Source organism: Arvicanthis niloticus, chromosome 24 (assembly GCF_011762505.2).
Source record: "Arvicanthis niloticus isolate mArvNil1 chromosome 24, mArvNil1.pat.X, whole genome shotgun sequence".
Classification (NCBI taxonomy): domain Eukaryota; kingdom Metazoa; phylum Chordata; class Mammalia; order Rodentia; family Muridae; genus Arvicanthis; species Arvicanthis niloticus.
In genome coordinates, this window is record NC_133432.1 from 12647726 (window position 1) to 12672403 (window position 24678).

Consider the following 24678-nt stretch of genomic DNA (forward strand, 5'->3'; position numbering starts at 1 on the left):
CATTCTGGAACAAAGGGAGGGCAGGTGGCGGAGGATGGGAGAAGACAGAGGAAGCTATTTGGGAAGAGGCTGGAGGGGTGGCCAGAGCCAGTACAAGGAAGGCTTTGTGGCTGCCAGGGAGCTGTCTGGTCCTGAGGTGGTGGTTACCACAATGCCTTTAACCGGCAGGATTTGGTTTGAGGCAAGCTTCAAAAGAAGCCCAGAGGCTGCTCGGTGGAGAATGGAGCTTAGGGCCCTCGGGGAGTCAGAGGAGGAGAGGGAGAGCCGAAAGGACCCGGATGGGCAGTGGATGAGGAAGACAGAGGAGGAGAGGGAGAGCCGAAAGGACCCGGATGGGCAGTGGATGAGGAAGTGCTGGATTAGAGCCGAGGTTTGGAGGCAAAATCATATCCTTGGCCACAGCCCAGTGTGCAGGTTCCCTAATTCCATTTTCTGGTCTTTCTAAGTCACGGTCCCTTCCACCCATCTTCAGTCCCCAGCCACAGAGGTATTGCTTACACGAAGCAGCTGGAAGGTGGAGGGGCGAAGAATCGAAATGCATTCTGGGTCAACAACGGGCCTTTACTCAGCTGGGAAAAGGATTAGAATGCCAACTTCAGCAAGACCTGCCCTTGAGCCCTGGAGAGGAAACCCCAGCAGGAATGGATGACATGGACTCTGTCCATCTGATTGTGTAATCCACAGAGACACAAAGTTGTCTGAGGTGCTCTAGGGCTGGGGCATGGGGACTAAGTTTTCCTTTTTTTTTTTTTTTTTTTGATGGTGCTGGGAATCGAACCTGGGGCCTCACCCATGCTAGACAGGTACTGTGCCACTGAGCTACTTCCCAGCCCTGTTGAGCTTCTTCTGAGGTAATAAGAAAGGTTTCGTAGCTGGACATGATCATGCTTGCCTGGAGTTCCAGCACTTGGGATGCGGAGGCAGGAGCATAGCAAATCCAAGTGCAGCCTGGGCGATAGATACACTGAGGTCCTGTCTAATGAACAAACGCCCACAACCAAAGTGGCTTGATAACATTGGGAACACACCAAACGCGGCCAAATTGTTTGCTTTGAAATCGATTTTTCAAATGAATTTCACTTTGATTAAAAAAGAAAGAAAGAAAGAAAGAAAGCAAGCAAGCAAGCCTAGTGGCCGTGGTGCATGTCTTTAATCCCAGCATTCTGGAAGCAAAGGCAAGCAGGTTTCTGTGAGTTCGAGGCTAGCCCAGTCCACAAAGTGAGTTTCAGGACAGCCAGAGAAACCTTGTCTTGAACAACCAAAACCAAAGCAAAGCAAGCCAAACCAAAACAACAACAAAACAAATAAAAACCCAATTATGAATAAAAAAGAACAAAACACCCCCATGTTTGCTTCTGATATTTGTCACTTCAATTTTCATGTGTCTCCCTGGGGAGACAAAACGAGATAAAACAAATGTGTCCTCCCCCCCCAAACAGGGACTGTGACACTTCAAGAGACCAAAGTAAAGATTCCCTTAAAGTCCTATTTGGTGATTTATTTACTGGGGTCACTTACAGGAGTGTGGGTGACCCCAGAGCAGCCTCATTGCTACAGAGATGGAGCACCCCTCGCTTCAGGTGACCCTGCATAGTTGACATGCTTGCACGTTCAGGGGCCAGGGACCATGAGGGCCCCCGCAGCTGGGATGGAACCACATACAATTGGGAGAGAGAAGCTGAGATGGCAAAGACCCCCCACACACACACTAGAAGGAAGCTCAACAGTCAACCTGCTTCATCCTCATGGGCCAGTCATGTCCCAAGCCTATCTCTGAAGCAACTGCCAGGGCCAAGACTCCATGAGAGCGAATGCCTCCCAGGGCCACAGTCAACAAAACCCAGCTCCTTTGAGCACAGGGGAGACCAGAGCAGGAGGTGGCAGAGCCGAGCCCTTCACTTCTCTCAATCGCTTGTGTCCTTAGCCAGTGGCTCCAGGACACAGACAACTGTATGTATGCCAGTGGCTGCCATGTTGAATCCTGTCAGGCCACTACTGACAGGCTGACCACTGGACAGCAGCTAAATGACACTTAGGACAGGCCACAGACTGATAACTGACAGGTGAGTGGGCACTCACTGACTGACCACATAACTGATCAGACAGATGGTTGACTTCTGACTGACTGACCTCTGAACAAACTCTCAGTGATTGAGGACTGACTGACAACCACCAAACACTAACAGATGACTGACAACTGACTGACAGACTAACAACTGACTGACTGGGGGATGAACTGACTAAGGACAACTGACTTGTGAACACTGACATCTAGGCTGATTGCTAACTAACTGACTGACTGGGACTGATGACTGACTGACTGACAACTGCCTGACAACTGGCTGACTGGTTGACAACTGACAATTGGCTGACTGACAACTGGCTGACAGACTGACAAGTGACTGACAACTGACTGGCAATTGACTATCAGACAACTGACTGACAGACAACTGACAACTGGCTGGCTGACAACTGACTGACTGATTGACAAGTGACTGACTGACAGACAACTGACTGACTGACTGACTGACTGCCTGACTGACAACTGCCTGACTGACAACTGGCTGACTGACCAATGACTTGAGACCAACTGAGAACTGACTGACTTGTGTGAAGGAAGACTGAATGATGACTATTGACAACAGACTGGTGACTGGCAGGGCAGGATTGACTGAGACCTACCAACCACTGACAACTGATTGATGACTGATTGACCAGTTGAGGTCTGTAATCTGTTTGGCGTCAGCCTTAGCCTGTGGTGTGAGGTACTGAGCAGGCTTTATCTTTATAGCTGGATCCCCACTGGCTCATTTGGTAAAATATACCCTAGGCTTTCCCTTTCCAGACGCTCTGGTTATGTCTGTTACTCAGGCCCAAAGATGTGGATACATTTTTAACTCCTTTTCAGAATCTCTCATCTCTGTAGAGAACCATCAGCAAATCTTGCATATATCTTAAAAACATGCACAAAGTTTGCCCACTCTGTACTTGTCCCCCACTCTCTCCTCCAAGTTGCCAACACGATTGCTCAGATCACTTCAGTAGGCTCATGCTTGGCCTCCTAGCCTTCCCTCCTGTCCTACAGCCTCCTAAAGACTGCATTTCTGCTCGAAATCCTCCACAGGCCAGGCATCATAGTGTGGGAAATAAATCCCCCCAAGTTGGGAGGCAGACAAGAGGCTCTTGTGAGTTCAAGACTAACCTAGTCTACCAATTAATTTATTCAGTAAATTAATAATTAATTTATCTAATAAAGTATCAAGTTATTTAACAATTATTGATTAATAAATAATTATTATGTTATTATTTTGAGACACAATCTTGCTATATATACACTATATATACGATATATATTACATATAGCATGTATGTATATGCTATATGTAATATATATAATATGTATATATTGTGGGCAATTATATATATATGGCTTTGCAGCTGTCCTCTTACCTCTCCCTCCCAAGGCCTGAAATTACAAGTATATACTACCAGGCATGCGTGAAAAGCAAAGTTTCCCCGAAGTCCACAGGGTCCTAAGCTATATGGCTTCCTAAAAGCCTTTGACACGTCTAACTTCTTCCTCCGCTTGCTCACTGCGTTTCTCTGAGCCTTTGGACTTGCGGTTTCTTTCATCTGGGACACCCTTCCTGCAGGTCTCCAGGGAACTCGGTCGCTGCCCCTCAGTGGCCATTCCTGAGTTTGTCTGAGCCCGGCACTCACTCCGGCTATTGCCTATTCTTTTCCTCACACCAAGCACTGTTACAACTGTTTGTTGATTGACTCCCGGCTGTTTGTCTCTGGCTCCGTCTGCACCACAGTAGGCGCTAGTGAGACGCTGTGGAATGGAGCCAGGATCCTGGTCTATCCTGTTCTGCTCTTGTCCTCCGGCTAGGAAGACCCCGGACAGGAAGGTAGAAGGAAGTGAGGAGGAGGCAGGAAGAACCGGAAGTGAAGGATCCTGGGAGGTGGGTCCTGTGTGATTTTGGGAAGAGGGGAAACTAAAGCAATTCCTACTTACTGGGAGCGCCTGCAGTTGAATCACACCCTGTAAATATCACGCTTGTCTTTATATTTTACGTAGCATCGCAGAGAAGCTGAGGAACTGCTGGGAGGTCACGCAGGGGTGCAGTGGGTCCGTGTACCTCCAACTCTGCTCGCTTCTAGTACTTTCTCTCTTCACCTGGGCAAGCGTTTGGATGGCTCGGCATCCTCTGCGTTTACAGCAGACTTGTGTTGATTTTGTCTGAAAACGCGTGGGTTAAATGTATTCTTTTCTTTCTTTTTTTTTCTTTTTTGTCTTTCTTTTTTTTTTTTTTTTTTTTAAGTTTTGAGACAGGGTTTCTCTGTTGTAGCCCTGGGTGTTCAGGACTCGCTTTATAGACCAGGCTGGTCTCGAACTCACAGATACACTGTGTGTACCTTGAGCACGCCATGGTTAGCAACTTGTGGGAGTCAGTTCTCTGGCCCCTGCCACATTATAGGTCCCCAGGCTTGGCGGTAAGCGCCTTTACCCGCTGAGTCGGCTCACAAGCTTTGTGTCTGAGCTGCACCAGTTTTTCCTCAGCTCAAATCCTCAGGTTTTCTGGGACAGAACTCTGGGGACTCCTGACCCCGGCACGGCCCCTTTAAGAGTAGTTGACAGGCGCGCGCGCAAGGGCGGAGCAAGATAGGAGGCGGGGTCTTGCGAGACTGACCAATGGGCAGGCGTGTGTGGCTCGGGGGCGGGGCCCCTCCTGGGCGGGCCGCTCAGGGTTAAAGGGGCGCCCGCGGGTCGCCGCCGCTCGGCCTCCGGGAGACAAAGCGCCCTCTCGTCGCCGCCCCCCGAGCGGTTCCGGGCCATGGGCGGGACAGACCGACGCGCAGGTCCCACAGCCAGGTACGACCGGGCGGGAGGGGACCGCAACGGGGACCGCATCAGCGCGGCTGTCGCCGGGGTCCCGCCCGCGGCCTCCATCGCGGCCCGGCCGCGCAGCGCCGGGGCTTGAGGATCTGCGGTAGTGTCCTGCCTCAGTTTCCCTCGAGTCCTACTCTTGGGGCCTGCTGTAACCCCACATGATGGTGGGCTCATCACTTGTCTTAAGATTTTATATCTTTATTTTTGTTTACGTGTGCGCGTGTGGAGGTCAGAAGACAACTTGCAGGAGTCGGGTCTTCTTTCGCTTGGTTTCTGGGAATCGAACTCAGGTCGGAAAGCTTGGCAGCAAGCGCCTCTATCCGCTGAACTGTTTTGCCAGTCCTTCCTTTTGTGTGTGTGTGGGGGGGGGGGTGGGGGGGTGCCTACTGTTTTTGAGACAGAGTCTTACTGTGTAGCCTTGGCTGGCCTGGAACTCCATATGTAGAACAGGCTAGCCTCACAGAGATCCACCTGTCTCTGCATCACGAGTGCTGGGACCAAAGGTGTGCACCACTATCCCAGGCATGCGTCGGTTTTTTTGTTTGTTTGTTTGTTTGTTGTTTTTGTTTTTTAAACGGGGTCTTGCTGTGTCAGTCAGGCTGGCCTCTGCCTTCCAAGTACTGGAGTGACAGGTGTGAGCGCCCGTTGGGTGCGTCGCCTACTTTAGAATACTTTTTCCCTATAGTTTGTCCTTAACTTAGCTCATCTGAGCCTCCTTGAAGCCACATTGAGGCAACTGCGGTCTGGGAAGTAGCGGTGACTGGTCTTCCAACCTAGACCAGCCGGAACAGGAATTTGGTCCCTAAAGCATCGGTGGTCTCTAAAGCCCTGTTGCTTGTAGCTTGGCCCCCTCCGCAGACTTTGAACCTGAATAGTGCAGGACAGTTGGAAAGTGGGGAGCAGTTGCTCCCTCCAAGGGGAAGCTAGAGCCCGTGTGTTTGCTGAGCCAGAGCAGGCAAGAGCTGGGGACCTGCCTGGGTCTTCTGTCTGCTGGTGACCTTGGGCCAGGGCGCCCCCATCTGGGCAGTTGGGGGAGGAAGGCTCATGGACACCAGACAAGATACTGTCAGTCTTGGTGTGGAAGGAAGACCCCAAGGTTTCTGCCCCATGGGGCTGTTCGAGCCCAGCTCTGTTCTTTACGCAGGTCATTCTTCACATCCCTGAGTGTGAGATGGGGACCATCCCTTGTCCCAGGGGCCTCATGCTGACAAAGGGTTGCTTTGTCGTGTAGGCTTCCGAGCGCAGGCTACACGCCGGACACTCAAATCCAGACAGAAAAACCCTCCCCTACCGGAGCAGGCATGACTGACCCAGGTAATTTCCAGCCGGGGTACAGGACAGTTCCTGGTGGTCTGTTTTGGTCAGAGGATGCCTCCTTCTACCCGATGGTGAAGCCTGCCATGTGGTCGGGAAAGAAACCTCAGGGAGGAAAGTGTCTGGTGCCTTTGAGCAGGGTAGTCAGGTGTCTGAGGCCGACAAAGGCAGGCAGAGGTTGGGGGAAGGAGCTGAGATTGGGGGTTGGGCTGGGCTAAGGAGCAGGTAGAAGTCCTGGGAGGTAAGAGTCCTTCTGTGGTCCCAGGGGAGGGCCCTAGGGAGGTGATCTTACCTTGAGGCGGCCAGATGGGAAGGGGGCAAAGGTGGAGGCAGCTGGAGAGGGTAACTGCAGAGCTTCCAGCAACCTTAGGTGGGGACCTTGAGACATGGGAGCGAAACAGCCAGTGTGCTGGAAGGCAGCCAAGGGCAGGGGGATCACCTGGCCTCAGTGATTAGATGTGGGGGTGAGAGGGACACCCGGGCCACTTGCTGACGCAGGACAGACTAGAGGGAGGCCAAGTTCATTGTCAACGGCTGCCACGGCCACGAGGCCTGGTTCCCTGGGTCCTGTCTCATTGCCATAACCTTGATGTAGATAATTTTGCTCTCACATTATAGATGAAGAACTAGAGGTCCAGAGAGGCTGACTGTGTGCCCCTGAGGTGACCCAGCCTGGAGTCTGTGAGCTGACCTGTGGTGTGAGCAGAGCTGGGTGGGCAGCCTGTGGTAGGTTCTGGGAGAAGTGGGCCTGTTGGTCACATGTGTTTGATTTGGGAGCGATGTGTGAGTCACTTGTGCAGAGAGAAACAGAGGCACAGAGAGGTGCAGCTGGCACAAGAAGCCACACAGCAGCAGGAGGGAGGGTGGGGATTAGACTCACCTGAGCCTTCAGGGGCCAAGGCTCCTGTTCAGGTCATAGCCTCTGACCTGGCAGGAAGCTCTCCCTGACTGTAACGTGGGTGGCATGAGGTGGCAACAAAATAAGTATTTGTTTGGCAGCATTTTCTCCCTCCACCCAGGTCAGGTGGCACAGCCTGGCCCTGCAGAGCCGCCACCCAGACCTCATCCCTCCGGACCGGACCGCAGAGGCAGAGGGGGCGGGCGTTAGTTGAGTGCCTACTACATTCCAGGCGCTTCAAAAGTATGACAGCTATCAGCAGGAAGTGAGGCTGTGACAGGGGACCCACAGGTGCAGGGCCTGCCTCCTCCAAGTGGCCACACTGGTAACTCACATGCCACTCCCCACTAAGCCCTACTGCCTGCTGCTGCCTCGTGTATACTTTTTGGGTGGTATGTGTTAGAGCACCCTGTCCCCTCCTCCCTGACAGTCTGGGCCGAGTCTGTGTTTTATCTAGGTTATTTCCAACAGTCGCTCCGGCACTCTGCTTTTTCCTTCATTCCTGCCCTCCTCTGGTCACCCTCCTTATGGCAGGAGGATTTCCCTTTGTGTGTGCTGTTCCCCCCTCCCCCACCCCCGCCATGCTTTTCCCTATGGCTCCCTCTCACCAACCTGACCCACAAACCAAGGCTGAGTCACAGACTTGGGATCTCCAGGCACTAGCAAAGGCTCTCTCTCCTCAGCCTGTTTTGTGACCTTTGCTTTGTGGCTGACCTCGTTGTGCCTTTGTTTCCCCATTTGACACATGGATGCAACCCTAAAACCAGCCCCGCACCACCCAAGGTCATTGCTAGATGGAGCTAACCTATGTAAAGTGTCTGGCGAGCTGAATGCTTCATGTACCTTCCCTGGTCAAGGGCAGCAGGAGTCCTCCAGGTAGTCGTGTGAGACTCCGGTTCGAGTCCTGCCTCGCCATGCTCACTGCGGGCCTTGGGGTGGGTGTGGTGGCCTGGGAGTCGATGATCAGAGGAGTAACATCTGCTCCTGTTGCTCCCGTGCAGGGGACAGGTGCAGGCCTTGCGGCCATGAAGCTCAACGAACGCAGCCTGGCCTTCTACGCGACCTGCGATGCTCCGGTGGACAATGCGGGCTTCCTGCACAAGCGCGGCGGCCGTGGGGCCGGCTCACACCGGCGCTGGTTTGTGCTTCGCGGCAACATGCTCTTCTACTTCGAGGCGGAAGGTAGCCGCGAGCCGCTGGGCGTCATCCTGCTGGAGGGCTGCACGGTGGAGCTGGTGGATGCCCGGGAGGAGTTCGCCTTCGCCGTGCGCTTTGCGGGTGGCCGGTCCCGGCCTTACGTGCTGGCAGCCGACAGCCAGGCAGCCCTGGAGGGCTGGGTGAAGGCCCTGTCTCGGGCCAGCTTCCACTACCTGCGCTTGGTGGTGCGCGAGCTGGAGCAGCAGCTGGCAGCCATGCGCGAGGGAAGCCCGGCCAATGCCTTACCCGCCAACCCTAGCCCGGTTTTGAACCCGAGACCCAAGGAGAACGGCCGGGCAGTGTGGAGCGCTCTGCCTGAGCAACCCACTGTAGCCCCCCAGCGGCCGCCGCTGCCACCCCGCCGCAGGGCCTCCGCGACCAACGGGCCCTTGGCATCCTTCGCCCAGCTGCATGAGCGGTATGGACTAGAGGTGCAGGCCCTCAGGAACCAGTGGCGCGGAGGCCAGGCAGGCCTAGCTGGCCTAGCTACCATGGAGGTCCCCTGGCATCCTGGTTCTGGTGAGACTCTCAACCCGGACCAGCCCCAAGACAACTACTGACTGTGAGGGATGTCTGAGTACCAAGGCCCTTAAAATGGCTCAGATGCTAGCCAGGCTCCCAGGGGACACAGGACATATGACTGGGGAGTCTGGGCCCCTGGGGTCAGAGGCACTTACTTCTGAGAAGAATCTGGGACCTGAACCTGAAGGTGCTTCTCGAGCCCAAGGAGCTGGTTTCTAGAGAACTCTGCCCCAGGGCAGCCTGTGTGTCCTTGACAGCCCTGAAGCTGGCCACAGGCCGGTGGGGCCCAGGCCTCACCAGGATCTAAGGCTTGAAGCTGGTGGCTGCTGTCTGGGCTGTTGTGGGCCTAAAGCAGCAGGTAGAAGGTGGGGCTTGAACTGGTTAGATCCCCAAGGCTCCTCCTGGCCTGGAACCAGCTCCGGCAGGACTTTGCCCAGCTTTGCAGGCGGGCCTCACATCTCTGCTTGACAACTCTCACCTGACCTTGGTGCTGGGCTGTGACCCAGCTTCCTCACAGGTTTACCTGTGATTCCAGGCCTGCAGGGGGGAGAGTCCAGGCATTGTCCCTGGCCTCTGCAGGTGACCAGTGGGCCTCTGTGCTGGCCTCCTTCTCACTCACCACAGTGCTGGCTGTCTTCCAGAGTGCTGGGCAGGACAACCAGCCCCACCTGGGTCTTGTTTACAGTCCTTCTCTGCCCCGCCCTGGGGACTGGAGGACACTGTCACTCCAATTGCTGCATCCTATGGACAGATTTTACCCTGGTCCCTCTCTCTTCTCTGTTGTGGAAGGCCCTGTGCTTCTGTCTGTCTCCAGGGCCTCTTGGCTCCCTGCTGGCTCAGGGGGCCAGGGCTTGGTGGTGGGTCTTTCTTCCATTAGTGAAGTTAAGTAGTCCGTTCTCATCCTGGCCACGTTTGTTACTGTTGGCTGGCTGGGAGGGGTGGCATTGTCCCTAGGGAGCCAGGCCCTAGCAGGAGACACACAGGCGCCTGACTTGGCCCTTACCTCACCCTCTGTCTCCTGAGCTCAGCTCTGCAGAGGTGGCGCCTCTAGGGACTTGGTCTCTGTCTCCTCAACTCTCCCACTGTGGGCTCAGGGCTTTCTGGAGTGGCCCAGCTGGAGGGCTGAGGTGTAGACTCTAGTCCCAGATGGCTTTACAGACTACAGGTACGAGGCAGGAGATGGGGGGCAAGGGCAGAGATGTCCCTTTCCCCAAAGCACAAGATGAAGTCCAGCTGATTCTGGGGCTGAGAGACTAATCAGCCATGGACAGGGTACGAGGGCCAAAATAAAAGCTGGGCGAGTAATGGCTGCTTGTTGTTACTTTTCTCCCTGCAGAATCCACAGTTGATGTATTTCCTGGGGTCCTAGAAAGGAGGAGACTGAGGTCCTTTAGCCAGGCAGTCCCATCACCTCTTAGGGAACTCTGGCCTCATATTACATGTGCGTGCGTGCGTGCGTGCGTGCGTGCGTGCGTGCGTGCGTGTGTGTGTGTGTGTGTGTGTGTGGTGGAACAGCTGGAGAGTCAGCTGGATGCCCTCAGGGGGTAAATGAGGACTACTGGGCCGAAAGAAAGATGAGAAGATGATTGACAGGTGAGGCAGGCCCAGTGGCCTGAGGGTTCCGAGGGATGTAAATGGGAAGGGGTCCAAGCTGGCTCTTGGCCAGACCTGATGATTGTACGCATCTGTTATCCCAGCAATCAAGGCTGAGGTAGGAGGAGCTAGCCTAGGCTACATAGTGAGCCTAGGCCCAACAGCAAGACCATTGCCCTTCTTACTAGCCTGTTCCTGGTAGCTCAGGGGTTGAGTGTAGAGAATCCTGGCACTATGAAAATTGAGGGAAAGTCTGTGATTAGTAATGTCTGCTGTGGGTGCTGGGTCCCCTCTTCTTCACTGGGCTCATGGGCAGGGAAGGGGCAGGCCCAGGGTGGCCCAACATGGCGGTTGAGGTCCGGGGTTGTCCAAATGTAGACTGGGGATGTGCCACAGCTCTCTCTCTCAGCAGCCTGGTAAGGAAATGTATAGCCATCCCCACTTTACAGCTGGGGAAACAGGGGCAGAGAGAGGTTTAGAGACTCTTTTACTGACATAGCTCTCAGAACTGGGGCTGATGTGGAAGGTAGGCAGTCTGGCTCCTTGACTCAGAGACACTCAGAGGCCCGCCTGCAAGGTCACCCTTCCCGGGGACAGCTCTCATTGTTGCTTCCCCACCCCCACCGTGTGCTGCCTGGGAGTCTGCCTTTGGGATTCAGGCAAGTTCTCCTTACCTCGGTGGGGATAATGAGTCAGCGAGTCCTCCCCCACAAGGGCATGTGGAAAACAGGCTTTGTAGAAAGGTTTCCGGACCAGTGAATGGTCTGAGCCACCACAGCATGAGGCTCTGGTTCATAGGTGAGTGATGGCTGAGGCACGAGGCAAGTAGCCCCACTTCATATGATGGTCACATGGTTGGTAAGGTTCAGGCACTGGGTGGGTGTACCCATGCCCCACACAATTCCAAGAGGCCACCCCAGAATGCTGCAACACCCCACTTTACAGATGTGGAAACTGAGGCCTGCATTACACAGCTGAGACTGGGCAGTGCTATCTGTGAAAGGCCTTTTAGCACAGACCTACTCCCCACTCTGTTTAGACGCTGCCTAAGGGGCATGGCTTATGGCTCAGTCTTAACCACCCAGCTTTCAGGCCACACTGCAGAGGACAGGGTTTTAAGTCCCCTGCTGTCTTCACAGAGGCTGGGACCCTGCATTCAGTCACCAAATGCTACAGTACCCATACAGATGCCATGAGCAAAGGAGGTCTCTTCAGCTGGCTGTTGTCACAACAGATCATGGCCCAGTATGGCAAAGTTTAGAGTTTTCAGAAGGTGACGTCTGCAATGCTTAAGGGACAGAGCCCCATATTTGAATGTTCACACTCAATTAAAAAGCCAGTATTTTCTGGGCGTGGTGGCATATGCCTATAATCCCAGCACTCAGGAGAGAAGATCAGTTGTTCAGAGTCACCCTTCACTACAAAGTGAATCTGAGGGCAGCCTAGGTCACGTGAGACTCTCAAACCCAAACCACATAGCCAACAGTGCTGGTAAATGCCTTTAATCCCAGCGTTCTGAGGGGCGGAGGCAGGGGGATCTCAGTGAGTTCCGGGACAGACAGGGCTACTAGTGAGATCCTGTCCCACAGACAGACAAACCACAACTAACCAGGTTTTTGCTGGGGATCTGGAACCCCAGCATTCAGTAGGGTGAAGAGACAGAATTTTAAGGTGGAGGCCAGTGTGAGCCATGCAGTGAAACCAGGTAAAGGTATAGTGCTTTTAAACCCAGTATCGGAAGGCAGAGGCAGGGGGATCTCTGTCAGACCAGGCCAGCCAGGACTACACAGGGAAACTCTGCTTCCATAAATATATAAACAAGCGATCCAAAAAGCCTGGTTTTTATATATATGATTCAGAGCCGCTGAGGTAGATCGGGAGTTAAGATACTGGTCATGCAAGCCTCACAGCCATAGTTCGATTCCCTGGAACCCACGTAATGGGAGAGAATAAACTCTCGCAAGTTGTCTTCTGATCACCACACGTCTGTCCGGTTCACACACCACACACCCAAATAATAAAGAAATTGATCCTAACACTGAGGGGGCAGAAGCGGGCAGATCTCTGTGAGTTCGAGGCCAGCTAGAACTATAAAGTGAGACCTTGTCTTAGAAAAAAAGAAAAAAAGAAAAATAAAAGTCCACCACCCAAACTCCCCACAACAAAAATAAAACCCCCTCATTTTGTACAACACTTCTGAGGATCAACTCTGACCCTGACTTGCACCCAAACTCCAGAACAAATGGGGACACCCAGGATTATTATACAATTCTGTATTTAGAGACGTGTTTACAGAATGTGTCCCGTTTTTTAAAATTTTAGACAAAGTTCATCAATCTCTCATAGAAACAGTTTGTGTGTGTGTGTGTGTGTGTATGTGTGTGTGTGTTTTCTCTTTTTAAACCATTGTAGGGTGTGGACTGGACCAATCTGTTTGTAGATCCATGGGTTTTTGCACGACCAGATTTCTGTGTTTAAAGGTCACACCAAGTCCTGTCACGCTACAGCCCAAGCCGCATCTGTGTGACGTGCACTGACTCAATGTGGAGTTTCAAGGTGAAAAGAGACGTGGTCTCCCCCCGTGGCGGCAGAGGCTGAGACAGGCGTCGTTTGTCCCAGAATGGATTCCTCAGAAAACTCATCATGGTTTTCTAGTGTCAAAATATAAAAATACCCTCCTCTGGATAAAAATGCATATAGTGGAAAACTTCTCGATGCATAGCCAGGGTTATGTGTGGAAAACAAGGTTTCCCAGGGCCTGTTTGATGTTGACGGTCTGTAGCCTGGACTGGGTGCATGAGAGTTAGAAGTTCTGGAACATTCCTTATATTTTTTTTTTCCTTTCTGGAAACCTTTTGGCTCACATGACAGTCACTGCATGGAGCAGCTGTTTTTTTTCCCTCAAGGGCCACAAAGATGGCCACGTATACATCATCAGACACCAATTCAGCTTCCTCAGTTTGGGGAAAAAAGGAAAGATAAAAGCTGGAGACTCAACGGTAGACACTGAGGCCGGACCTCTGTCCAGCAGGACCTCTGTCCCTGGAGATCGCAATCAGGATGTTGGAGAAAGATTGCTTCTGAGCTGGGGGAGGTCCTATCTTCAATCCCAAGCAGGTCGTGTGTAGAGAGAACAGACCAAGAGACAGGGATAGGGTGGCCATGCAGTGGTGATGGTGGCCGTACCACATCCACAGACCTGTGGACACCTTCCAGGGATGGCACCGATGGGGAAGAAGACGGTGAGAAACGGAGTTGAGGTTTCTGACTGGATGCGTCTAGTTTTTGGAGCTAGTTGCTAAGCTTTGGGGGCTATGGTGGACTAACACTTGCTCTTTCTGGAAACAAGGAAGGAAGATGGAAGCCTCAGGGTTCTCTGGAATGAAGTACCTGGCTCAGGTCTTAGGAGACGACTTCTAAGCACAGCCTCAATTCAGGATGGGAGCCAGGTTCCCTCTGACAGTAGCATTTCTCTTTGAGCACCTCCCCACACCCAGCTTCCGAAGGTTCTGGAAACACGTTGTCTGTACTCATTTGGGACAGAAGGCTTCTAACTCAGGGAGTGGAGGCCTTTGTGACACACACCACATTCGCTAAGGGCGACATTTCCACCAGCAACAGGACGTCCTGTGACGCGTGGTGGCTACAGACAGCCCTCCAGCACAATCCCATCCTCAGCAGCGCCCAAGTTTTCATTTAGAGTCTGTTGGACTTTCTCTTTGTAACACAGGTTCTGGAAGGACGCCAGTATCATGCAGTGTCTCACAGACAGGCGTGAGGGGAAAAAAAAAAAAAAAAAAAAAACAAACCCAACCAAACCCTGAAGTCCAAGGGTTCTCTGAATTTGGTCCGTCTTAGTGTTTTGTGATGGCTTTGAACAATCGTCTTCTTTTAATCTCATCTCATGGCAAAAAAGAAAAAAGAAAAAAGAAAAAAGACACAGCTTCTGTGTCTGCTCCACAACAGCAGTGACAGCATCTGATTTTATAACTCTCTTTAATATCAAAACAGCATCGGCTGGGGATAAATTCCAAAGGATCCTTTATTAAAATAGCTGAAAGAGGTCTATAAATATTTATTTTTCTAAAAGAGTTTGGAGTTTTTGAGTGAGAATGTGGTACCTTTTTGGTCCTGCTTTCCCACAAGGGAGATGATGAGGGCAGGATTCCAGTGCCTCGTATGAGCAGGGATGTCAAAAAAAAAGGTGGTGGCATCTGCTCACACACAACTTCAGGTAATTAGTGATACAACAATAAATGTAAATGGTTTAATATTGTTGTCCACATCTGCATGGCTGAGTTCTTGCCTCTCAGGCCCCACCACATCTGGGAGAGGGAGGGAGGAAAGGTGACCTCTGGGGTTGTGTCCCTCCACCCCAGCTTCAGAACTCCCACTCCAGAGCCTCTTCCCGGTTGGCAGCCCTCTCCAGTCGGTAGATTATACTGTTCAAGTTGGCCATTTTCTCATGCCGCCGCTGCAAGTTGGGGTTCACCTTAGTGCTGGGGTGCAAGGCTGCAGCTGTGTCAGCAGTGGGGCTGGTACTGGGCACTTTGGCAAGTGGGGCACCAGGTAGGGATGGGGAGATGGGGGCTGAGGAGGAGGGAGCAGGTGATACACATGTCACGAGGTCTGGTGAGGAGATGGCAGAGGGAGAATTCGGTGGCCCCTCCAAGCTGCAGCATGAGGATTCGGAGGTGGACTTGAAACTCAGAGGCTCTGAGTGAACCTGTTCCCCAGTCTCCTTTTCTTGGGGTGTGTGCAATGAAGGGCAGTCTGGATTGGGTGTGCCTGGAAGGAAGGGCCCGGGGACCAGCTCTGAGAGTTCATTGTTCCCCAGAGGGTGGGTATGCTCCTCTTTGGGGCCATCTTGCCCTCTGTCTGGATCCCCTATGTCCTGGGACTGGCTGTCCTCGTCCACCTCCAAACCCTCTTCCTGCTTGATCTTCACCAGAGCCCTGTCTGGGGCAGCTCGGTGTACGGGACTCTCGGGTTCCTGCAGCTCCAGGTTCTTCATGAGGGGCTTTTGGTCCTCAGTCTCTGAGTCTGGGCTCTGTGGGGTGGGCCCTATGTGGGTGTGGCCTGGCGGCAGGACACTGGGACCCCCACTTGGGTCAAAGTCTGGGTCATCCTGTGTTCCCTCCACCAGCATCTCACGGCGCATCCTGGACCTGTGGCAGAGACGAGGGTGAGAGCCTGGGGCTTGCCTGAGGTTGCTGACCCCAGACTCAGCCCACCACAGTGTTTGTAAGCCCCTCCCCTGCAAGTAACACCCGTGTCTACAGTCACGTTCTTTAACATTGCCCATTGCTCGTCCTTCCCAGAGCTCAGTGTAGACTGTCACACTGTGTGGTCTCAGCAGCTGATCATGAGGTGCTCAGGGCAGTGTCTGCCTCCCTCCCTCTAGTGTCAGGGACACACTAAGTACTAGGAAAACACTGCTGACTTAGCATTGAGTACTTCCTTCTGCCGCTGTATCTGAGAGCTCCGTGTGTCTGTGCGTGGGTATGCACAGAGGCCAGAAGTCAACACTGGGTGATGCGCGGTTCTCACTGTCAAATGGACACAACCTAGGATGGGTAGAGGGAACCCCAACTGAGGAACTGCCTCCATCAGACTGTCCCGTGGCCTGTCTGTGGGAGACTGCCTTGACCATTAATAGGTATAGGAGGGTCCGGCCCACTGCGGGCAGCACATCCCTCTCGGCAGGAGAGTCCGGACTGTACGCAATGAACTAGGTAAGCCTGAGGTGGGGAGCAGCCAGGTGAGCAGGCCAATAAGCTTCTTCCAGGGGTTCAGTTCCTGCCTTGACCTCCCCCAATGACCTCATGACCTTCAGTGATCTGATGTGTAAGTTAAATAACCCTTTCTTTCCCAAGACATTATTGCTCAGTGCTTGATCACAGCAAAAGGAAAGTAAGAATGGGCCAGGTGCCTTCATCCCCTTCACTGTGTTGGGGGTGGGGCATGGAGGTCAGAGGTCAATGTCAACTGTCTTTCTCAATTGCCAGCGTTTGAGAGTCTCAGTCTCTCAGTGAGAGACCCTGGCGCTCACCCACTGGCTGGACCAACTGGCCAGCGAGCGCCAGAAGCTTCCCGCCTCTTCCTCCACAGCTTTGGGAGGGATCGCAGGTTTATGTGTCTTTTCTTTTTAAGAAATTAAATTGCATTTGTGTATTTGTGTGCATGCACACACACACACACACACACACACACACACACACACACACACACCATTTGTGTGTGTGTGAAGTCAGAAAACAACTTGAGGGACTTGATGCTTTCCTGTAACCTCAAGGGTCCTGGGGACTGAGCTCAGGTTGTCAAACTTGACAGGAGGCATTGGCGTCCTGGGAGGCAGCTGTGCCCTCAGAGGCAGCTGGCTGGCCCAAGGCATGGCTTTAAAAAAAAATCTGAGTGTTGAGGACCACAGTCTGGTTTGTATGCTTATGCTGCTAAGCACTCTGTCAGTGTCATCTGCCCTGCCCACCCCGCCCTCAACCTTCTTTCTTGTGGTTCAGACAGAACCCAGGGCCATGCTTATGGCCAGCCTGACTTTTTCTTCCTTCCCTTCCCTTCCCTTCCCTTCCCTTCCCTTCCCTTCCCTTCCCACCCCCTCTCCTCTTTTCTTCTCTGAGACAAATCTCATTATACATACAGCCGGTGCTGGCTTGAAACTCACCATGTAGACCAGGCTGGCCTCGAACTCACAGAGAACACTCATTCCTCCTTCAAAACCCACATCAAGTACCTCTTATTCTTCATTCACATTGTCTAGAGGTGAGATCCCCTCTTCCCTAAGCCCTCCTCCTCTTTTGCCATATTAATCAGGCTGGGGTGAAATGACTCCGCCTGTGCTCTGTGCAGCTCAGCTCGGGGAGGGTGGCTTTGAACACTGATCTTTAGCACAGCTCATGGTGCATGCTGGTAATGTTTTTGAATGACGGATGTGACAGATGGTGATAGAATGTTCAGCTCCTAGAGCAATGGGAGGTAGAGTTGATGTCCCCATTGTCACTCAGGAGAGGGAGCCATTGGGGCCTACAGTCGCCTATCACACTGCATGGTTTGCATGGGGAGAGGGCTCTGCCGAAGGCTGTCCACTCCCACGGCTGCTTCATCTGACTTGGCGCTGGGGGGCAGGGATGACACGTGTCATCTTATGGACTCATCACGAGACTCTGAGAGGTCAATGACCTGTCCACAGCCACACAGCTATGGAGTGTGTGTTGCTAACAAGCAGGCTGGAGAGCTGGGGGGCGGGGAGGGGTGTGTGCCTGTTCCTGTCTCCCTTTTTCCCTCTTGGGGATCTCGGAACTTCTCTCTGCCCCTGAATGGATGATGAGCCTCTTCCACAGTGCCACACGGACACTGGTGACACTTCTCACTCAGAAAGTGGGTAGGACCTCAGAGAATGATATTTGAAATCTCCAAGCCTCTCCTTCATGGGGTCCCGGCCCAGCCTTGGGAAGCCCTCTGTGGCCTCATAAAAGCCACAGGACTTGGGGCCTCTGAGAGCTGGCCTGGAGAATGGGAGGCTTAAGGAAGGAGCCATGCATGGAGGAAGCTCTACCTCAGAAGTCTACCCAGGCTGCTGTGGTAGACAGGTGTTTCCGCTGGTCTCAGCTCCAGCTAGAGAGGGCTCAGGCTTTGGCCTGATCCGTGCCTTCCATGGAGTGGGCGTGGCAGTCACATTGTCAGAGCTGGCTGTGCCACGTGTTTACAAATATATCCTGCGGACTAGGGGGTGCACCATGGTCCTTGTTTACAGCTTACAACATGGGGTTCAGGGTCCCTTAGCTGGAGATGACAGGATTGGTATATAGCCCCGCCCTAGGCTAGAACCACCCTCAGGTTGTTCCCATGAGCCTCCAGCCTTTCTGTGACCCCCTGTGTCCCTGTGTCCCTCTCTGTGGTCCCGGGGTCCTGGCAGGCTACCTGTAGTTGTGAAACCAGTTGATGACGGTGTTCGTCTTGAGGTTGAGCTGGAAGGAGAGCAGCTCTATGGTCTGCTGTGACGGGTAGGGCTCTAGCTGGTAGGCCTTCCGCAGAGCCTCCTTCTCGGCAGGTGCCAGCACCACACGTGGCTTCTTGGCCTGCATGAGGCTCAGCTCCTGTGGCTGTAGACAGGGGCTGGGGCACTCAGAGTGCGCAGCGGGTGACTCGCTGTCCGAGCCTGTGCTCATGAGCCCATAGCGACGCTTCAGATAGGCTGGGGAGAGGGAGGGGGGAGACTGAGGGGCCATCGCCATCCCACGGGCCCACTTGCTTGCCACAGATGGCTAGAACAGCAGGGACAGTGGCCAGCTAGCCTTCAGAGCCTTCTCTGCCCCACTCCCATTCCTTCTGGCCCTGCTCCCCTGGCTCCAGAGATAGCGGCTTGTCCACTGCTTGAACCCTATTGCCTGGCAGGCCTGCTGAGGTCAGGGGTTTCTTGAGCACAGCCATTACAGAAACTATGAAGGGTGTCTGTAGGCAGGGGGCTCTCAAACTGGGACACTCTGTGGCCACCAAGACTAGCAGAGCGGCCACTAAGTTTCAGAACAGTTTGCTGTGTGAGGGGCTAATTTGAACAAAATCACTCACTGTAGGATGCATGGTTATCTTCACAGTAACAAAATATGGAGGTCTGCTGTGGTTTAGATCTAGAAGGTTCTTTGGAGGCCCCAGTTGAAGGCTTAGTCCCAGCTGAGGGCTACTGGGAGGAGTTGGGGCCTTTAAGGAGTGGGGTCTAGCGGGACTCTTTAGGTCACGTGAGGTGCATCTGGTTTTGATTTGTTTGACACGGGGTCTCACACAGCCCAAGCTGGCCTTGAACTCACTGTGTAGCCTGGGGTGATGTCAAACTTCTAATCTTCCTGCCTCTGCCTCCTGGGTGGTCCTGGGATCACGGGTGTGCGTTACCAGGCCTATTTTAGGCAGTGCTGGGGAATGAACACTTCACCAGCCCTTGGGGACCATGCCCTGGAAGGAACTACTGGGAGTCTGGTCTCTTGCCTGGTGGGCCTGCTCTCTACTGCAGATGCTGGGTAAACAGTCAGTTCATCTTGAAGAGAGAGGGAAGCCTGAGAGGGAGCTGGGGCGGTGTGCTGCCAAGGTTGGCGAGGCTGTGTGAAGGGCACGAGAGCCCTTTGTGATGTGAGTGAGAGATGTGGGCATTTAGACTGCTGTCAGCTGGGGGTCTGGCACACCCTGAGCGTGGCTGGGACACCCCAGCCTGGTCCTCACCTTTCTTCTCCAGCTTCTTCATGTCTCGCAGCTTTTCCACGTTGTGGGGGTCACTGAGCCACAGCTGCATCCGCACGAAGGGCTCCCTTCCCTTCAAGCTCAGCTTGTGCCAGGGCTTGGGCCTCGACAACAGGTCTGACACGGAGCCCTGTGTCAGCCCCAGGATGCTCTCACCAAACAACCGCTGCCCTGGGGACAGGGCAGAAGGCAACTGTCACCCCAGGCCCAGCAGAGACCCACTCTCAGGAGAGTCAGAGGAGTGGGCCAGGGAAGTAGGCCCAGGACTCTGTCTGCACAAGAGACTGGGGAGGGTCGGAACTGGACAGGAACAGAGAAACTGCTCTCTCTTCATTCCCAGGGGAGCATCCCAGCAAACTCCCAGCAGATACCCCGTCCTGTTGTATCCCGCCCCCCAACACCCAAGGCTACCCTAGTAGATTCAGTCTGAATTTCAAACACGTCTGACGTATGATCCTGTAATCTGTCCCCTCAAGATCAGACTAGCAGGACACCTGACCAATGGCCCCGGGAGGGCTCTTGACTCTTTGGTGGTGAGGGTGTCAGGGTACCCAAGCATCCCAGGCATGCTGGGTATCTGCTACCCCTCTGCTCCTCTTTAGCTTCTGATTTGTGTGTTCTGAGAAGAATCTCACTTGTAGCCGAGACTAGCCCCAAGCTTGTGGTCCTCTTGCCCCAGGCTCTCAAGGGCGGTGATCACAGAGATACACCTGGCTCCAGCATGTGGTGTGGACCAGAGGTCAACCTCCCCTGTCTTCCTCGATTACTCTCTAAACTTCAGTTTTCGAGACGGGGGATCTCACTAGACCTGGAGCTTACCATTTCCCGGTTGCCAGGGACCTGCCTGTCTCTTCCCCACTTCTAAACACTGAGTTACAGATACGGACCATCATGCCCCATATGTGTTTTGTATTTTTTCCACGTGTGTTTTGGTGTTCTGCCTGTCAGGACACCATGTGCAGGCCTGGTACCCTACTAGATCAGATGAGGGCATCAGATACCCAGGAACTAGAGTTAGAGATGGGTATGAGCTAGCCATGTGGGTGCTGGGATTTGAACCCGGGTCCTCTGGAAGAGCGGGCAGTGCCCCTAACCACTGAAGTATCTTTCCAGCCTCCATGCCTGGCTTTTAATATTGCTGGGCATTCAAACTGAAGCCGTTTGCCAAGTCTATCTTATTGAGAAAAGATCTTATGCCGTAGTCTAGGCAGGCTTCGAACTGTGGCAATCCTCCTGCCTCAGCTTTCTGAGTGTTAGGATTACTGCATGAGCACAGTGCCCCAGCTCCTGTCCGGTATTTTTAGACAACATTGTTCCTCTCATAATAGAAATCACAGTGACAGTTATTGGGTTTGCAGGCACCTGGTTGGGGGCGGAGCTGGCATGCATTTGTGACTCAGAGGAATGTACAAAACAGTGAAGGAACATGCCACCCTGCTCCCTGGCTCCCCAAAAGTGCAGCACTTGTCAGGAAGGAACAGCATTGCGGAAGTGACTGAGGCTTCTTCAGGCCCCCTGCAGGGCAGTTTTGAGAGCCAGGCTGTGTTACCTGCCTTTCATCCCTCGGCAGGGGTTCCTGGTCAGAGTCACGTGCCTAACACGTAGTCCTGCATGCTCAGGGCTGACTGGCACCTCCAGGCTGTCCCTGAGGTCACTGGGAAGTCCCAGGGGCTCTGTGCTCAAAGCTGGGAAGAGCTAGCCTAGGGCTGCAGGCAGCACTCCAGACCCACCACGTACCTAGGTTGTTGTCTGTGAGGACTTCCTTGACTCTCTTAGTGATGGAGTATGTGTCCAGCTCTGGGGACATGGCCACCATCTCCTGGATGCCCCCCGTGGCCTGGCTGCTTGAGAAGGGCTTTCCACCCAGGGAGGAGCTGGCCCGGCCCTCAGGCTGCTGGTTCTCCTTGCTGCTTTCCAGCGACAGGCCCAGAGGCTCCTGGGAAGTCTTTTCAGGCTCCGTGGGGCTTGGAGGAGGTGATGGGGAGGATGCTGGCTCCATGGGACTGGCTGCAGGTGAGAGACAGTGGAGCTGTCACTGAGTGTGGCTGGGCAGGATGGCTTGTCAGAGCTGAGACTGGTACCAAGGCACCTGTAGCCATCACAGTGCACCCCAGGATCTTCATGGTAACATAGTCCTTCCTTTTTCTGTGGGTTTGGGAGTTGAGCCAGATCCGTGCTCTCCCAGGAAAACGCTCTACCACTGAATAACAACAGTTCAACTTCTTTCAAAACTTTCATTCTGAGATATGGGCCTCAAAAACTGGCTTTGAACTTACAGTCCTCCTACTTCTGCCCCCAGAGTGCTGCTTGCCTGTCTACCACCTGTCTGGCCTGTCTCCTGCCTGTCACCTGTCCCAGGCCTCTCTGGCCTCCTGTCTAGCCTACCTGTCTGTCACCTCTTTTGCCTATTGGCCTCTGCCAGATGTTTGTCTGCCATTTGTTTTGCCTGCCTGTCTGTCTGTCTGTGTCTGCAGTCTGCCTTCTGCCTGTTTACCAACAGCCTATCCCTGTTTTGTAGCCACAGATTGAAGGGGAGCTCCTGTCCTGTTGCTAAGGTGGGACCTGCAATTCTGTCACCCGACACTCTGTCCTGGTTTGCAACCTTGCTGGCTCATTTCTGTAACTTAAGGTATGGCTTCGCCCATACCCGATCTGCAAACCCATTTTACAGACTGGGTTACCGACCCTTGGTTAGAATGGTTGCCTCTTTGTGGTCTCTGGGGCAGGTGGGCCATCCTTCCTGAAGCCACATTTTCTGAAATAAACACTACCCACAGGACCCCAGCAGCTCTCCATATGGGCTCTGTGACTTCAGGTAACTCTCTGAGCCTGTTTCCAGCCCTGCAAAGTTCAAGCCCCACCCTGCCCATGACCTCACCTATGAAGAAATGACTGGCCCAGGTCTGCACTAAGAAAGATTCTGAAGAACAGCATGGAGTCTCTAGGGAGCTGGCGAGTTTGATCTGTTGAGGCACAGGGGTCCGCTGACTGCGTTTGTCCTACCTGTTCTAACCGCCTGGGCTCGGGCCTTTTGTATATCTGTTGGGTGGAAACTTCCTTCCAGGGGGAACAGAGGACGGAAAAGGGGGCATGGGTCAGGGACCCCAGTCCAGGTAATGGCAGCTGAATGGTATTTGGGATGGAGAGAGGGCAGAGGTGGGCCCGCAAGCCCACCGACTTGGGGTGTAGCCTAGGCCCTGTGCCCTCACTCACCTTGGCTAGCGCTGGGCTGCTGGGTTGGGGCCTGGCCCTGGCCCAGCTGGTCTGATAGCCACAACTGCATACGGATGAAAGGCTCCCGGCCCTTCTGTGTCAGCTTGCTCCATGGCTTTGGCCGTGATAGCATGTCACTCACGCTGCCCTGAGACAGTCCCAGGACCTGCAGGTGGAAGGCAGGTCAGCAAATGCCATATGTGACCTTCCTGGCCTCTCCCAGGCCCTTCAGAACCCGTTCTCTCTTCATCCTCAGCACTAACCTACGTATAGAATTCCCACCTGAACCTTAAGGGCATCCCATGGTCTCCTCCAGGATGCTACCCTGAACCTTACGCTTAAGTCTCTTCTTCCAGGTCTAGTTTAAATGTTCTAGCCCTGGCTGGGGACATTAAGGAATGGGCTGGGCTGAATCCTTACCCTTCAGGGGCTGGACCATGAGCGCGACAGAGGGCTGTAAAGGGCAGGGGACTGGCTGTTAACTGGCTCAGTGTCCAGGGATGGCTAGACCCAGGATAAACATTTGATTGGGCTCCAGAGGAGTGGCTTCCTACCTGGGTCACCCTCCAGTCTATAGGTCTTAGGGCTAAGGTCTCACTGGGCCTTGCTTCTGGGTCCCCCCTGATCCACACCTTCTCCCCAAAGATGCGCTGGCAGATGCCGTTCTTGGCTAGCTTCTCCTTGACCTGGCGGGTCAGCTCCAGCGTGTCTACCTCTCGGTACATGTACAGTTCATACTGTTCGGGTGTCAGGGGCGGCACAGTGGGCTTGAGTGTGCGGGGCACGTACGCTGGGTAGTAGGGCAGTCGCCCGCTGCCCACCTCCGGGACTCCGGCCTCAGCCTTGAGCTCTCCCACCCTGGGGGCCTCGTCCTCGCCCATGGCTGCTTCGTCCTCAGGGGCGATGGTTGCCTCGTCCCCACGGGGCCAGGCTCGCCCATTGGGCTGTCCCGAGTAGCCGGAGGAGGAGGAGAGGGAGGGCGACACGGAGGCATAGGGACGGCTGAGCAGACCACGGTCTGATGCCCAGTGGTGGTCAAAGTAGCCGGCATCGCCGATCTCCGACTTCACCTTGCGGATGATCCGCTGAACAAATGCAGCGGGGGACAGGACAGCAAGCGGCGCCTGCGCACTGCTGCCGCCACTATCTTCCTGCTTCACGCAGGCCAGGGCCCCATTCTGGCTCACGGTGGCTGGTGAGGGCCGCTCCGGAGGAGAGGGAGGCACTGAGCGGCCCCTGGGACCCGACTCCATCTCCAGCAGGGCCTGCTGCTGGGCTTGCATCTCGCGGCGGGCTTGTTCCAGAATGTTCTTGATGGCGTCTTCCGAGGTGCTGGAGGAGGCTGTGCCGTTGGGGATGCTCACGGAGGCTGGGGAGTTCTTGGACTCACCTGTGGGAAGGTTGATAGGGTGGACAAGGGCCCATCATTGGGACACACATCTGTTTATACCATCTAAATGTGGGGGCAACCTCTGTGTTCAACAATGGGAAGACTAGTTAAGTCATGGTCTGTCTGTCTGTCTGTCTGTCTGTCTGGTGCAATATTTAGGCAGGCATTAAAAAAAATCAGGCCAATAGCAAAAATCTTAGTATATGTGGAGAAAGTGAACAAGGAGAGAAAACAGTATTAAAACAAAACCAAAACCACAAAAAGCATGCCTTTTATACGTGCTATGAGCCAACCATGTGAAAGTCAAAAGTGGAGAAACAGGCAGTAATTCAAAGATGCTCTCACGAACTCTATACCAAAAACCAAATGTCCAAAGGGGGGCGGGGGGGGGAGGAGGTAAATGAGGCCAGGCAC

At 53.8% G+C, this 24678-nt stretch overlaps 2 protein-coding genes across 18 annotated transcripts in view; one reads left to right on the forward strand and one right to left on the reverse strand.

Annotated features, from left to right (window-relative positions):
- Positions 1 to 3946: 3946 nt before the first annotated feature.
- Positions 3947 to 10130, forward strand: Pheta1 (PH domain containing endocytic trafficking adaptor 1). 5 transcript variants are annotated; one of them, XM_076922748.1, is made up of 4 exons: positions 3947 to 3965; positions 6126 to 6208; positions 6827 to 6934; positions 8108 to 10130. In XM_076922748.1, the coding sequence occupies exon 4, from the start codon at positions 8132 to 8134 to the stop codon at positions 8861 to 8863; it is 732 nt and encodes a 243-aa protein (XP_076778863.1). In that variant the 5' UTR covers positions 3947 to 3965; positions 6126 to 6208; positions 6827 to 6934; positions 8108 to 8131; the 3' UTR covers positions 8864 to 10130. The 5 variants fall into 5 exon arrangements, with proteins under 5 accessions (XP_076778863.1, XP_076778859.1, XP_076778860.1 ...); XM_076922744.1 differs by lacking the exon at positions 3947 to 3965 and adding an exon at positions 4715 to 4876; XM_076922745.1 differs by lacking the exon at positions 3947 to 3965 and adding an exon at positions 4728 to 4876 and having other exon boundaries at positions 6039 to 6208.
- Positions 10131 to 12676: 2546 nt separating this feature from the next.
- Positions 12677 to 24678, reverse strand: part of Cux2 (cut like homeobox 2) — a 191166-nt gene continuing 179164 nt past the window's right edge. For 12 of the 13 annotated variants that reach the window (XM_076922742.1, XM_076922734.1, XM_076922732.1 and 9 more), the window contains 6 exons: positions 23507 to 24264; positions 22875 to 23040; positions 21399 to 21668; positions 19644 to 19832; positions 18354 to 18627; positions 12677 to 15586 (listed from right to left, as the gene is read on the reverse strand). In XM_076922742.1, coding sequence (XP_076778857.1) covers positions 14800 to 15586; positions 18354 to 18627; positions 19644 to 19832; positions 21399 to 21668; positions 22875 to 23040; positions 23507 to 24264 — 2444 coding nt within the window. In that variant the 3' untranslated portion in view covers positions 12677 to 14799. The other variant, XM_076922743.1, reaches the window with a different exon arrangement.